The sequence below is a fragment of the Brassica napus genome, chromosome C5 (assembly GCF_020379485.1).
Source record: "Brassica napus cultivar Da-Ae chromosome C5, Da-Ae, whole genome shotgun sequence".
NCBI lineage: Eukaryota > Viridiplantae > Streptophyta > Magnoliopsida > Brassicales > Brassicaceae > Brassica > Brassica napus.
Genome location: NC_063448.1, coordinates 16,961,456 through 16,977,125, shown reverse-complemented (window position 1 = coordinate 16,977,125; position 15,670 = coordinate 16,961,456). Strand labels below are relative to the sequence as shown.

At 39.2% G+C, this 15,670-nt stretch overlaps 2 protein-coding genes and 1 non-coding gene across 3 annotated transcripts; 2 read left to right on the top strand and 1 right to left on the bottom strand.

Moving 5' to 3' along the window:
* Window positions 1–2,960: 2,960 nt before the first annotated feature.
* Window positions 2,961–5,186, top strand: LOC106441403 (transcription factor MYB117). The gene is made up of 3 exons (XM_013883225.3): window positions 2,961–3,526; window positions 3,739–4,161; window positions 4,271–5,186. Exons 1-3 carry the CDS (start codon window positions 3,163–3,165, stop codon window positions 4,516–4,518), a joined length of 1,035 nt encoding a protein of 344 aa, XP_013738679.1. The 5' UTR covers window positions 2,961–3,162; the 3' UTR covers window positions 4,519–5,186.
* A 2,695-nt stretch (window positions 5,187–7,881) lies between these two features.
* On the bottom strand, window positions 7,882–8,313 carry LOC106441402. The gene has a single exon (XM_013883224.1). It carries the CDS (start codon window positions 8,311–8,313, stop codon window positions 7,882–7,884), a length of 432 nt encoding a protein of 143 aa, XP_013738678.1.
* A 4,235-nt stretch (window positions 8,314–12,548) lies between these two features.
* Window positions 12,549–12,655, top strand: LOC125588090. Its single transcript, XR_007324487.1, has one exon. It is a non-coding gene; the product is annotated as a small nucleolar RNA R71 (small nucleolar RNA).
* The last annotated feature ends 3,015 nt before the right edge of the window (window positions 12,656–15,670 follow it).

Sequence of the window (15,670 nt, the reverse complement as noted above, 5' to 3'; positions counted from 1 at the left end):
GTTGTATTCTGTTTTGCCTGTGTGGTTGAGTTCTTTAGTTGAGTCAGAGAAGTCATTGTATGAACTTTGATCAAGGTTAATGAAAAGTATGATGTTGAGCAAAAAAAAAAAAAAAAAAAGACAGAGAAGAAGGAAAAAGAGAGTATGCAGTGCATTCGGTTAATCTCAGTGCAGAAAGATCGTACTGCTCTTCGACAGTACTTCTGAATCTGATATTGATAATGGTTAACATCTGCCAATTTGGGTTTCTATTCAAATACGAAAAAGGTCTTAATAGATTATTTATTTTGTTTTCAGGCGGGACAAATTTCTCAAAATACTTTTATTGGAAAAGATAATTTCACATGTTCGTACTTAACCTCATATATCTTTTGCTCAAAAAATAAATCTAATTTGCCTTTATTTTTAAATTTTTAAATTTTAAATTTTTAATTGAGGTATAACTTGTTATAATTGAGTTCTACTTGTACAAATTATATAGTTTTATCAAGATGTGCTCGATTAACCAGCACTTGGTGGCCTAGTGGTAGGCGAGCTCCAGCGTTGCTAAACAACCTGGGTTCGATGCCCCGCTGGGTTAAACCATTTGGTGGCCACCCGGGCCCATCCTGCTACTTCTGGGGTGGAGTCAACGTGGCTGCTGCGGGCTTCGAGGGATGTCTGGGCCCCGGCCTGGGATCCTCGGTCATCAAAAAAAAAAAAAAAAAAAAAAAAAAGATTTGCTCGATTATACAATTTGATAAAACTATTTTTTTTTGTTCTAATTCTATATCTGAGTTTTTAGGTTCTACGAAGAGTAGCACGAAAATCTTAAAAGAATGAAAGAAAAACAGAAACAAAAGGAAGAAGAGAAGATCGAATAAGACTGCGACTGAACAATCAGATGAACAAAAGAAAAAATTAAAAGACTAAAAGGAAAGACCGAAAAAGAAGAGAAACAAGAGAGGAGATTGAGAAGATGAAAAAGAAGAAAACGGAAAACAAGAGAGAAAAATAAGAAGAAGAATAAAAAGATAAAAAAAAACAGAAGAAAGGGAGAAAATGTAGAATCTCTAGAGATTAAGAAACAATGAATTATGTTTAGTGTCATATTTTGTAAATAAGTAAATTTATAAGGGTTAACTAAACTTTTAGTCATATTTCAAATTATAAATAAATAAAATTAACATAAATCATAGAAGAGAAGCATTTGTGAAATATTTTTTGGACTCAAGAGCATCTTAGCATTTGTTCAAGTTAGAATGTATAAATTAAAATGAACAAATTAACAAATGGAAGTTTTATAAAATAAAGAGCCAATACACGTATAAGTGATGCTGAAGAAGGAAAATCACACAAGCAAAGATTAAGAACAACTTCAACAATGACTCCAAATTGGTGTTTAGTGTCTTATTTTGTTATTCTTCTTCAACTATAACTCAAATTTTATACCAAAAATAATACTATATATTATTAAATTTTTAACTTTAATACTTTAATTATTTTTAATTGATAATTAATTATTTTATCACATTTAAATTTTATATTTGTTTTAATTTTTTAATAAAATTATTAATTAAATTAAAATGTATATTATTTTTAAAAATATAAAAGTATCTTGGATACTTTAATTTGTTATAATATGATGTAAATGATAATATTCATTTAATGATATTAATAACTGAAAAATATTTTTTTTTGTTAAATTAAAATGAAAAATACAAAATAATACCATATATTTATTTTAATTATAAGTTTGAACTTATTAATAATATTAATTTAAAAATATTATTAAATGAGACAGAATAAACTATAGTTTTAAAATATTTGGTTTCCTGGGTTGAACATTATTTACAAAACACCAAATTTGAGGAAATTGTGTTATGTTGATGCTTTATTTTAGGTAAAATTACAGAATATTTAGTGTTTTTATATTTTATTGGAGTTGGTCTTAGAGAGAAAAAATGTTAAGTTTAAAGAAGACACTGACCACATTATCAACAAGCCTCTGTTAATCAATGCTAATTTAAATATTTAATAATTAATAGGATCTAAGTGAAAAAAAAAACAGCTAAAACATGATTATCCATTGGGGTATACCGTATATGTGGTGTATATGTGGTGTCTTCTTAGCACAATCATTCTCTTACAGCTCTTTTTGTTTTCTCACTTCATCTTCTCAAACTTAACCTTTTTTCTTTCTTATGCCAATTCCAGTGAAATGAGATCCAAATTTACTGTTTTGGTGTTTCATTGAATGTTGTCCAAGATTTTCAAATCCAAATTTAATCTTTTGGTGTTTCATTGGATGTTGTCCAAGGGTTTCACCATATATTAGTATTTTGGGTCGACACTGACCACATTAATTATTTTAAATATATGGAAGCGTAGTGTATTAAACTGTTTACAAATCTCAAGTATGTGATATTTAGCAAATGATCTATTCTAGAAAAACTTTGGACCTTCTATAAATGTAGGTATACCTGGCAGTTTTTGAATAACAGTAATATTTGTACCTTTTATCAAAATAGGACCAGAACCTGATTATTGGAAAGTTCTTAGGATGAGATTTTTAGCGGAGTATAATAATCCGTCTCTTAACTTTTAACTTTTAACTCTTATTTAAGAATCGGTTTTTAACTTTTTTAGTTAAAAGTTAAGAGACGAGTTTTTATATTCCGTTAAGAACTCCACCAACTCCCCAATAATCATGCTCTAATTGTCTAAAGAAAAAAGAGGACCCTGTGCAAATGTGCCCTTGGCATATGGGCTAAGCCGGCACTGCCTATTACAGTGGTATCACTAATAATAACAACGTATAAATGCAAATAACTATGGCGTTTGAATCAGTCCGTGACAGCGGTCCATAACCCTTTTTAACAGTCGTCAGAAAACACGGTCGCGACATGTACGTACACGCACATACCTAATGCCATACATAACACACACCATAATATATAATATAATATATATTTTTAAAAAATCTATATATAGATTTATGACACATACATTTACGTAGGTGTATATATATACGCAGATGCACCGCACAGTTGATCTACTCATATGATGGTGGTCTAAAGCTGACGTGAGTCGTGACATCTCTCTCAAATCTCAGTTACACACTTCTCTTCTTTCTTTTCCTCTCTCCAAACACAACCGAATAAGTCGGAAAATCAACGGTGGATGGATGAGAATGAGATCGCCGCCGCGAGGAGAGAAGCTTCTTCTTGGAACTTCCCTTTTAACGATATTAACATTCAGCTTCATCGTCGCTGCAACACAAGTCATGAATTTGATATCTTGAAGAGTCCTTTTGGAGTTAACGAAGAAGAGAGTAATAATCATAACCCTAACTATAGTAACAGCGAGAGCGGTAAGAAGGAGACGACAGATAGTGGGCAGTCTTGGTCTTCGTCGTCTTCAAAACCGTCGGTCTTGGGTAGAGGACACTGGAGACCAGCTGAAGATGTTAAGCTCAAAGAGCTTGTCGCCATTTACGGTCCACAAAACTGGAATCTAATAGCTGAAAAGCTTCAAGGAAGATCCGGTAATTTATTAAATCAAAATAATATTTAATAATGGGTATTTCAAAATTCCATTAAAACCAATGTGTTTGATCCATCTGGGTAAGCCAAGAGCTTTATTAAGATCTGGTGATTAAAAATAAATCTTTTAAAAAAAATTATTTTTCTGTGTCGTAAAAAGTATGTGTCCAAGATGTGAGTTTTGGTAACTTCATTTTGATTGTTGGTTAAATAGGGAAGAGCTGTAGACTAAGGTGGTTTAACCAATTGGACCCGAGGATAAACCGAAGAGCTTTCACGGAGGAGGAAGAGGAGAGGCTAATGCAAGCACATAGGCTTTATGGTAACAAATGGGCAATGATTGCGAGGCTTTTTCCTGGTAGGACTGATAATTCCGTCAAGAACCATTGGCATGTTATCATGGCTCGTAAGTATAGAGAACACTCCTCTGCTTACCGTAGGAGGAAGCTTATAATTAATAATCCACTTAAACCTCATCTTCCTAATCACCCTAGCCCTAATTGCCCCTCTTTTATCTCCACTAAGCATTACTTTACTCGGCCTTTCCACGAGTTTAATTTGACTCACCACCTGGTTAATCATGCGTCTATGACGACTGACCAAAATCATCTTGTGTTGCCTTTCCATTGTTTTCAAGGTACTCGTTTCTTCTTCGTTACTCCCATTATTTTGTTACATTATCTTTCTCCCTTTGCATATTTTGATAAATTTGTGTGGTTTTATTTTTGGTCTATCTACAACATAAGGTTACGAGAGCACTGAGGCTCCAATGGTCGTGGGTATGTTTGGCAATCAAATGATGATCGAGGATAATGTTGGTGCCACGTCAGAAGCGTTATATAATTTTCCGTACGTTGACTCTATGAGCCAAGGGAAAGGAGTGCCAAATGAAGCAATGAATTTGATTGGAATGGAAGTGGTAGATGAGGAAGTGGCAAAAAAGGCAAAGCAGCAACCACACTTTTTTGATTTTCTTAGCTTGGGGACGGCATGAATCTTGACCTAAGTGTAGTTATAATGAGTCAATAACTGTGATTAATTTGGTTACAGAAAAGCAAGAAGTTATCTCTACTAGCAAGAAGTTATCTCTACTAGCAAGAAAGCAAACAAACCAAGATCCATGTCCGTGTCCTTGTGTTTGCGTTAATTAGCAAACCGTAGATGATTGTTGTCGCCTGTCGGCTGTCTAGTGAAACATTTGATAAACTCCTGCCATTACTAACTAACTAATATATTTATGAACTGAGGGGACTCGTATGAAAAGGTAAAATATTTGGGAAGAGAAGACGTAAAAACGTGTTAAAGATGTGATGAGTAAAAACAAGATGCGTATAAAGAGATGATGAGCTGCCAAAGATTGAGGCAGAGATTGTGCAACAGAAAGGCCAAACATGAACATGCTCACCAAATCTCACACACACATTGCATTTGTTTCTTCCCTCCAAACCGTTTCTCCTACTCTTCAAGCTCCTTACCTATCTGTCTCTCTCATATCACGAGGACCCACATGCTTCTTGATACACTAAAACTGAACATTTCCTACTGTCAAGTTAACAATGATAATTGTAATAATTTAGATTCATTCCAAAGGCTAGTCTACACTTTATTTTTATGAGTTTTTTACTTAGCTAAAACTAAAAATGAGGTTTTGAATTAAGTAGAGACTTGCAAGTAAAGTAAAATATTTTAAAAGGTTTAGATTCGATATTAAAGATAAGCCGATCTAGGGTTTCTCATCGGGTGTTAAAACTTAGCCAAACATTTATTCAAGCTCGTTGAGACATGATCTAGAACACGGATCACTCTTAGTAGAACAACCCACTGTCGCGGCGCTGTTCCCTTTGCGGTTCGACCTTGACGCCTAAACTGTCGTTTGGATCAAGGGTCGATCGCAAGCTATAAAGATCAAGTCCGATGGGTTCACTGAACACTCTAGTATCTACTTTCGCTGACTAGAGATGCTCAGCTCATTCATTCGATATCAGGTAAACTACTACACGGTTAGTGAGTGATTGAGCCTAAGATCTAGCAGTAAGTGATCAGGTTAGGACTAACATTAAGAATTAGAATGAACGAAGAAACAAAAGAGTTGCTTATTTATGTTTAGCCTCGCGATTAACACCCTAGAACCCTAGACAAGCTAGCTGACTACTCAGCCATAACATAAGACGAACAAGACATGATAATTAACTGAATAATACTGCATGTAAATCAAAGGTAAAACAATGGGGTTCAGGATGATTTTTTCTGTCAAGAAGAGGAGCCGTCTCCCTTACAATAGCAATATCCAAGAATAAGGTCTAGGTCTCTTACAAAACTAGCGTACTCAAATAAAATAGATAGGGGCCACTTTTATATGGAGGCTCCCTTAGACTTCAAAGTCGAGAATCGGCAACTAGGGCAAATATTTGTAGGATATGGAAACTTCCATATTTATCGAGAACAATCGTCTGGCTATTCCTGATAGGATCGACCGTCAGACTGCTCCGCGGATTGTTCTTCGGGAGAAATCTCCAATTCTTGCTCCTTTCTTCATGCCTCTTCCTTTAGCTCTTCAATCTTCTACAAACCTGAAATGACTCTAAAAAAACTAGATTAACTCGATAAAACAATGAAAACAAGTTAGAAAGCATATACACAATGATGTCAAAAACACCATATATCAATTCCCCCAGACTTAGATCCTTGTTTGTCCTCGAACAAGGCAAGTATCAAGAACAAGGAAAATGTTTGAAAGTGTGGGAACATTCCTAATCTTCAATAACCATACCTTAACCTCAAATCTCTGAACCATATAAGCAACTGACTAGGACCACACACTTTTACTAGAACTTTCGCTGATTACTGTTAAAAGATCGGCTCCATACTCTATATCTCAATCCTGAAAAGGAACACTTTCTAGACAGAACTCCCTATATTCGTTTTAAAGTGTTATGATCCTCTTGTTACAGACATCATTCAGGGTAGACGGGCTAGGTATGAACATGCTAATTTATAGTGAGTCAAAAGAGTGTTTAGGGTTTACCAAAATTTTTGTAGTGGATGCAGGATATCGCGCAAAATAGCAAGAGATGATGGATCCATTGACGTCCACAACCCCTCACTCGTTTTGCTGACTTCTGGAGCTATCGCTTTTACTGTTCTTCTACTCCCTATTATTGGTACTAACTCTCCTTGTTCTAGTTTTGACCGAGTCAACTCAAAAGGGCATCTGACCGACTTAGTCCTCCTTCTCTATCGATGATCTCATATAAAATGGTAAATATACATATATCTCACTTTTCTTTTTTTTTTTTTTAAATGGATAACTGATGAGATCATAGATGATGAGGTGACAGAGAAGGAGATAATACACAGAATGATCGGTGCCCTATGGTCGTTCTCCTTTGTTCTCGACTGACTGCTCTTCTGATTGTTCGGGTTGTTCTTGCAGCGATTACGAGAAAGAGGCTGCGTCGATCCTTTCCTCTCCAACCTTTTTGCACATATCTGCACATATGAAACTGAAGAATAGAATGCATGAAAGCGGAATAAAGGCTTAGGTACAAGGTGGATACTAGCTAAAAATGAACTAGCCACTCAGGATCAACAAGATTGGTAAAAAGAGTAAGAAGTCCTGAGTGTAAGTCTCGTTTCCCTGATCTAATGTCAATAACAAGAGGAATTTGCTGTCAAAATTAGGTTCAAGTTAAATGGAGTTAAGTCGGCCCAGTGTAACCTGATCGGTTGAAAACTTCTGGAGAGTCAGGTGAGATAAGTCAGCGCTGTTCCAGGTCCAAGTGTGGGTCTTTCGTCGCTGCTAAGGTCACTGAATAAGAATGTTAGAGCACGAGGTGGTTAAAAGATCATCACAAAATAGGGTCCTAATTCCCAGAAGAGTTTGGACTGACTCAATGAAACACAAAGACTGACTCAAACATAAAAAACGAAAGAGATTAGTTTCACACAATCACCTCCCCCAGACTTAGTTCACACCATCCCTGGTTGTGAAAATAAATTTTAACTGAGAAATGGCGAAGCTCCATCGTTTTCTACACGACCCACAAACATTACTAATGCGATGTGGGGCTAGGTGGGGAAGTGGGGTAGTTACCTTAAATAGGCAAACCCTAACCGCTTCCTCTTCTCTTTTTTATATATTTTTTTTTATGTGTCGAAAACTTACCTGGAGGAGCAGTTGTTCTCCAGCGAGAGCAGTCCATGGATTGTTCCTCTGGGAGTCTTCGATTTTATTTTTCCTATAATAAAAAGAAAAAAAAATGGAACAAAATATGAAAAGAAAAACATATTTACACTTACCAGTGGGTTGCCTCCCACCAAGCGCTCGATTTAAGTCACTAGCTTGACTTTTATCAGCCTATTGAGCTGGGGATGGATCGCCTAAAGGAATTTCTTCCCCTGCTATGATTGTCGTTTCAGCTAGGTATGGCTTAAAACGCTGACCATTTACGACGAACTCCCCTCCATTCGGATCCAGTAGGACCACGGCTCCATATGGTCTGACCTCCTTGACAGTAAACGGTCCGGACCACCTGGATTTCAGCTTCCCAGGGAAGAGCTTCAGCTTGGAGTTGAAAAGCAAGACTCGATCATTTGGTTCGAAGCTTCTGCAGATGATCCGCTTATCATGATAGGCTTTGGTCTTTTCCTTGTAGATCTTCGTGCTTTTATAAACCAGGTACCTGATCTCTTCAAGTTCGTGAATCTGAATGGAACGCCTTTTCTTGGCTGATTTGATATCAAAGTTGAGTAGTTTGACAGCCCATGCCGCCTTGTACTCGAGTTCCATAGGGAGGTGACAGGCTTTGCCATATACCAGATGATATGGAGTGGTCCCTAATGGCGTTTTGTAGGTTGTTCAGTAGGCCCATAGCGCATCATCTAACTTTAAAGACCAGTCCTTGCGTGTAGTTCCGATCGTTTTCTGCAGGATGCTCTTGATCTCCCTATTAGACACTTCCACTTGGCCACTTGTTTGGGGGTGGTATGCCGTAACAACTTTGTGCTTGACACCGTTCTTCTTCAAGAGCCCTTGGAAGACCTTGTTGATGAAGTGTGTGCAATGAAGCAAGATTTCCGGAATTTCAGCTTCCGGAACACAGCTTCGGAACACTCCATCTTTGCAGTGTCGATACAAGAACGGTTCATCCCAAAAGTAGAGTTTTGCATCCCTTAGAAATTTTTGCTTCTCATTCCCAGTAAACTCAACCGGTTCTTTCTCTCCTGCTAAGATATTAGCTATCTCAGCGAACTACGGTAGGTGGGAGTACCTCTTTTTTATAGCCGCAACAAAGTGTTCCTGGTCGGTGAAATAATCCGCAGAACAATCAGAGAAGCTTACCGCGGAACAATCAGCAGAAAAGTCTTTGGCGTGAGTATCTGAGCTGTTCTCGGCATACAGACCAATCGAGTAGACTTGTTCTTCAGGGAGACTATCATCAAGAACAGTCTCGTCGTCGATCTTTATTCTAGATAAATGGTCGGGGACTCCATTCTCAATCCCTTTTTTGTCTTTGATCTCAAGGTCGAATTCCTGGAGTAGGAGGATCCATCGGAGCAGGCGCGGTTTGGCATCTTTTTTCGTCAGCAAGTACTTCAGAGCTGCATGATCTGTGTGCACTATCACTTTAGATCCTACTAGGTAGGACCTAAATTTCTTGAAGGCGTAGACTATGGCCAGAAGCTCCTTCTCCGTTGTCGCATATCGGCATTGAGCTTCATCCATCGTCCTGCTCGCATAGTAGATCACATGCAGTTTCTTATCCTTTCTCTGTCCCAGCACTGCTCCTACCGCGAAATCACTAGCATCTGTCATGATCTCGAAGTGTAAGTCCCAGTCTGGAGGCGGAACGACTGGTGCACTGATCAAGGCTCCTTTGATCGTGTGGAATGCCGTTAAACATTCGCTGTCAAACTCGAATCTGGTATCCTTGCAGAGCAGTCTCGTGAGTGGTCTTGCGATCATTGAGAAATCCTTGATGAATCTCCTGTAAGAACCCGCGTGCCCCAGGAAGCTCCTTATTCCCTTGAATGATGTTGGTGGCTGCAAACTCATCATGACTTCAATCTTTGCCTTGTCGACCTCGATCCCCTTCTCAGAGATCTTGTGCCCAAGAACAATACCATCCTTAGCCATGAAGTGGCACTTCTCCCTGTTCAGCACTAGATCCTTCTCCTCATAGTGCTGCAGTAACCTGCACAAGTTTTTTAAACAAACTGTAAAAGAGCTTCCATAGACACTGAAATCGTCCATGAAAACCTCCATTATATCCTCAATCAGGTCAGTGAAAATAAACATCATGCAACGTTGAAATGTCGCAGGAGCTTTGCACAAGCCGAATGGCATTCTTCTGTATGCAAACGTGTCGTATGGGCACGTGAACGTCGTCTTCTCCTGATCATCCGGGTGGATAGGGATCTGAAAGAAACCTGGATATCCATTTAAAAAGCAATAGTATGAGTGGTTAGCTAATCGTTCAAGCATTTGATCAATGAAAGGTAATGGAAAGTGATCCTTGCGAGTCGCATCATTCAATTTGCGAAAATCTATGCACATGCGATGTCCGGTTACTGTTCGAGTAGGGATCAGTTCATTCTTCTCATTTGTTATGACAGTTATTCCACCTTCTTAGGAGCTACATGAACATGGCTAAACCAGTTACTATCAGACATGACATAAATCACACCAGCCTATAGAAGTTTCATTATCTCTTTCTTTACAACATCTTTAAGATTTGGATTTAACCTCCTCTGATGCTCTATAGAAGTCATCGATTCATCGTCTAGGTGTATTCTATGCATCCAAAGATTAGGTGAAATGCCATGAATGTCAGCTAGTGAATAACCTAATGCCTTACGGTATTTTCTCAGCTCACACAGGAGTTTAGTTGTTTCCACATTGTTCAGTTCAGAATTCACAATAACAGGATAAGTAGAATTTGGCCTTAAGAACGCGTACCTGGGCCCCGTAGTGAGGGATTTGAGCTCGATCTTTGGAGCTTTCAGTTCGCTCCATGGATCGTCGCGAGGCGTGCTCAGCTTAGTAGCGCCCTTCGAAGCGAATGCTCCAGAGGTATCGCTCTGATTGCTCTCGTCTTTCTCCCCCAAACTTAGATAGGTTACAAGTCTCTCCATGCTTTTGGCTGAGTCAAGCATCTTGTCGTAGCCGTCCACGTCCACGCTCATGACATTGTGGTCTGTCTCAGAGCGGATCAGAGCTAGCGCTCTGTCTCAGAGCAGATCAGAGCTAGCTTGAGCGGATCGTCGGTAAGGATCTCCTCGATCATCCCTTCTTGAGGGAGTAGCACCTGATTGTTATCCTCAACGGTGTATGTTTGCGCATCTAGCATTGGTTTCTTCAGCAATTTGTTCATTTCGAACTTCATCGCAAAGTCTTCTAGGTGAAGATCAATCCTCCCTTGCCGAACATCAATGATCGTACCAGCTGTGCACAAGAAAGGACGTCCCAGGATGAGTGGATCTATCGGTTCTTCTTCAACTTCCAGAACCACAAAATCTGTCGGAACAAAAGTGTTCCCCACTCGGACATGAAGATATTCCAGAATACCCACCGGTGACTTGACTGATCTGTCGGCGAACACCAGGGAGAGTCTTGTCGGTTTGAAGTTTGTGAAACCCAGTAGTTTTGCCACAGAGTAAGGCATGAGATTGACGCTGGAACCCAGATCGCATAGAGAACAGGCGAATACAATTCTCCCGATTTGTATGGAGAGAACAAACTTGCCTGGATCATCCAATTTCTTTATCGGCTTGTTCTGAAGTACCGCAGTGCACTCTTTTGAAACCATCAGTAGCTCACTGTTTCCAGTCACCTTACCAGAGATCAACCCTTTCATTAAGCTGCGCATAGAAAGGATCATTTGTATCGCATCTAGAAGAGGTAATTTGATAGTTAGATCTTCCAACATCTTTTTACACTTGGTCTCCTCCCGATCATTGCGAGACGTCTTTGCTGGAACAGGATATGGAACCTTGGGGGGTGTATTCGCGCGTAGGAACAGGCTCAACTGGTTGAGTGACAGGTGTCGGATCAGTCGCAGCAGACAGTTCTGGTTCCTCGTCAGATAAAGGAAGTGCTTCAGATCTTGGTTGCTCACCCTCTTTCTGCTTACCCTTTTCCGCTGCTGAAAACTTCTTGGAAATTGTATCCGGTAGGTTTCTTCCACTCCTTAGGATTCTTGTTGGTCTTTCTAGGTAGAGTACCTTGCTGCCTCTTGATGCTCTCAGCTGTCTGTGCGATCTGAACATCCATCTGGCGCATATGGCTGGCTACGTTATCATATTTGGTACTCAGGTCATTGAACATGTGGTTCATCCTGAAGTTGATGTTCGTGGTGACTTGATTCAACGCTTTCCCTTGAATCTGTTGACCCTGGAGCAGCTGCTGCATCATCGTTGCTAGACCCTTTATTTCGTCTTGCGGAGCAGTTGTAGGCGAAGGAGTGGTCGGTTGAACAGTTTGTTGTTTCTGGTTCTGGAACTGGTTATGCTGCGCTTGGCTCAGGACATATGTTCTTCCCTAATATGGTTTCTGATAGCCGTTGTCCTGCCCTTGACTGTTCTGAGCGTTGTCAACCGGATTGTCAGCCTTGGAATATGAAAATAGGTGAGGATTGTTCCTAACGTTAGGGTTCGGGTGGTAGTTCTTGTACTGCCATCCTTGTCCATTGACGTAGATCACTTCTTGCTGATCATCCAATCCCTTAGTTGTAGTGTCTCAAACATTGTTCTCTGATGCAGCTTCCTCCATGATGAACACTTGGCTCTGATTACCTTTCAACAGCTGGTCAACCTTAGCCGCAAGGTCGTCTATGCTGTTTACGCTTTTGGAGCGATCATGTTCCTTGTTCTTGTTGAGGGAGCTGGACGCCATATTTTCGATCAGTGCGAATACGCCTTGTGTTGTTTGTGTCATGAAATCCCGCATTGCTCGAGGAATCCAGACCATTGCAAAATTCATAGCTCACTCCATCATAGAACACTTCCAGAATATAGTCATCCTCAAACCCATGGTGAGGGCACTCCCTTCGGTATTCCTTGTAACGTTCCCAAGCATCATAGAAAAGTTCGTCCGTCTTTTGCTTGAAATTTGAGATCTTATGCCTTAGAGCTGCGGTTTTGGACTTCGTATAGAAGTGGCTCAAGAACGCCGCTCTGACTTGTTCCCATGTAGTGAGCGTACCAGTTGGGAGCGAATCGAGCCAGCGAGCTGCTTTCACTTCCAAGGAGAATGGGAACAGGTGCACTTGATGTAATCTAGTGGCACTCCATTCGCGCGAGAGAAGTTGCAGACTCTCTCGAAATTCTCAATGTGGTCCAAAGGGATTTCAGCTACGAGACCGTTGAACGTTTTCTTCTGCACCAAGCTGATCAAAGCGGGTTTGATTTCATAGTCCTGTCTAGTGCAGTGAGGCGAATTGATTGCGGAGCGAGTGGTGGGGAAGTTACGCAGAAGGTTCCGCTCTCCGATGGGAGCGCCTTGTTGCTCGACTTGCTGAGCAGCGAGGTCGGCGGCTGCTTGCCGAGCAGCCTCTTGTGCGTTGATTGTCTGTTGCATCTGCTGCATCTGTTGTTGCATGAGCGCCATTGCAGCAGTGAGATCGTCTTGGCCTCTGTGATTAACCATTGTGTTGTTAGTAGGCCGCGGTTGTTGTCTGTTATGTCTTTCTAATCTTGCGAGCTACTCGTTACTTAGCGTGAATAATGGTCCTTGTGCGTTGCTCCGAGTATGTCTACTGGTCATGCACCTGGATCATCAGTTGGAACAAAGAGAGAAAAGCAAGTTAGATGCTTTAGACTAAGTATAGAACTGAAAAACAAAGGTAAAATATTTGGTCCCCGGCAACGGTGCCAAAACTTGATACACTAAAACTGAACCTTTCCTACTGTCAAGTTAACAGTGATAATTGTAGTAATTTAGATTCATTCCAGTGGACCAGTCTACACTTTATTCTTATGAGCTTTCAACTTAGCTAAAACTAAAAATGAGGTTTTGAATTATTTAGAGACTTGCATGTAAAGTAAAAGATTTTAAAAAGTTTAGATTCGATATTAAAGATAAGTCGATCTAGGGTTTCTCATCGGGTGTTAAAACTTAGCCAAACATTTATTCAAGTTCGTTGAGACATGATCTAGAACACGGATCACTCTTAGTAGAACAACCCACTGTCGTGGCGCTGTCCCCTTTGCGGTTCGACCTTGACGCCTAAACTGTCGTTTGGATCAAGGGTCCATCGCAAGGTATAGAGATCAAGTCCGATGGGTTCACTGAACACTCTAGTATCTACTTTCGCTGACTAGAGATGCTCAGCTCATTCATTCGATATCAGGTAAACTACTACACGATTAGTGAGTGATTGAGCCTAAGATCTAGCAGTAAGTGATCAGGTTAGGACTAGCATTAAGAACTAGAATGTACGAAGAAACAAAAGAGTTGCTTATTTATGTTTAGCCTCGCGATTAACACCCTAGAACCCTAGACAAGCTAGCCGACTACTCAGCCATAACACAAGACGAACAAGACATGATAACTGAATAATATTTCATGTAAATCAAAGGTAAAACAATGGGGTTCAGGATTGATCTTCTTTGTCAAGAAGAGGAGCCGTTTCCCTAACAATAGCAATATCCAAGAATAAGGTCTAGGTCTCTTGCAATAACTAGCGTACTCAAATAAAATAGATAGGGGCCGCTTTTATATGGAGGCTCCCCTAGACTTCAAAGTCGAGAATCAGCAACTAGGGCAAATCTTTGGAGGATATGGAAACTTCCATAATTATCGAGAACAATCGTCTGGTTGTTTCTGGTAGGATCGACCGTCAGACTGCTCCGCAGATTGTTCTTCGGGAGAAATCTCCAATTCTTGCTCTTTTCTTCATGCCTCTTCCTTTAGCTATTCAATCTTCTCCTAACCTGAAATTTTCAGACTCTAAAAAAACTAAACTAACTCGATAAAACAATGAAAACAAATTAGAAAACATATACACAATGATGTCAAAAACACCATATATCACTTCTTTTCCTCTTTTATATTTTTTTTATGTTGTAGACATAAAAGAATAGTTGCACTTTTGGGAGTAAAATTTGTTTTGGTTTTGAATATTGGCTATTTTAGTATATCGTATAGGTGAAAATGTAGGGGTTTTGTTAGGTTTTTAAATAAGTTGACAAAAATGGTAAAAACGTTGTATATGCTATGCTAATTAATTAATCAATTAGTAACGGACAAGTTTAATTAGGATTCCTACATTTACATCGTTTTATACATAAGCTAAAGTCTAAAGATTTTCCATCCTTTTTTATAACCACAGATTTTCACATATCCCAAATGATGATTTTTTTAATCTGTAAATCCTAGTTACTTTCGTAGACAGAAAATAAACTATAGAAATTGACAAACCCGTAATGTTATGTTGTGAACTTGTGAATTGTGATCATTAATAAATTGGGGTCACGACTCACGTAGAACACTGTTTCTGTATTGTAGGAGCAAATTGAAGGATTTAGGGTAAGATCAATCCAACCTGAAGCTAACTTCGATTTGGGCTTTCGTGTCAATCCCCATAGAACAACCACGTATACATGCAGTTTGCATGGCGAGAAATACCGCGGCGACGTTCGATATTTTGTAGGAGTGAGCAAGCTCCTACTAATACACGCAAAGCCCAATATTGTGATTCATGACAAGTCCAAAATGATGGTAGCGGATCCGATAACTAAATGTTTACCACCCAAGGCGTTCAATGGCCATGTAGAACGTATGGGTATTATAGATAAAGCTTTGCAATTTTAGTTATGGGATGTTCATTATGTATTTGACACTGAGAATTCACATAAAGTTATGTTTCTGATTTATTTATTATGTTATCATTAAAGTATTGTGTAAACACTTATGGTTTTTAGATAACATATGGTTGGTTTGAGAAATAAAAGTTCTTCTCATATAAGGATTGATAGAAAATTAGAATTGATTTGTGATACATGGAAGGGACTCTGTCGTTTAATGGCATACAACCGCCATGATTCGATCAATCCAAATTTTAGTAAAGATCAAGTGAACTTGATATAAAAGTGCACATTAAAGTTATTGAACCCTTAAGTCGACACAAAGGTCAAGTGGGAGAATG

Coding starts and splice junctions, on each gene's coding strand:
- LOC106441403 (XM_013883225.3), top strand. CDS start 3,163: ATGGATGAGAATGAGATCGCCGCCGCGAGGAGAGAAGCTTCTTCTTGG. Junction 3,527..3,738: donor AAAGCTTCAAGGAAGATCCG/GTAATTTATTAA, acceptor TTGGTTAAATAG/GGAAGAGCTGTAGACTAAGG. Junction 4,162..4,270: donor GCCTTTCCATTGTTTTCAAG/GTACTCGTTTCT, acceptor CTACAACATAAG/GTTACGAGAGCACTGAGGCT.
- LOC106441402 (XM_013883224.1), bottom strand. CDS start 8,313: ATGGAACTCGAGTACAAGGCGGCATGGGCTGTCAAACTACTCAACTTT.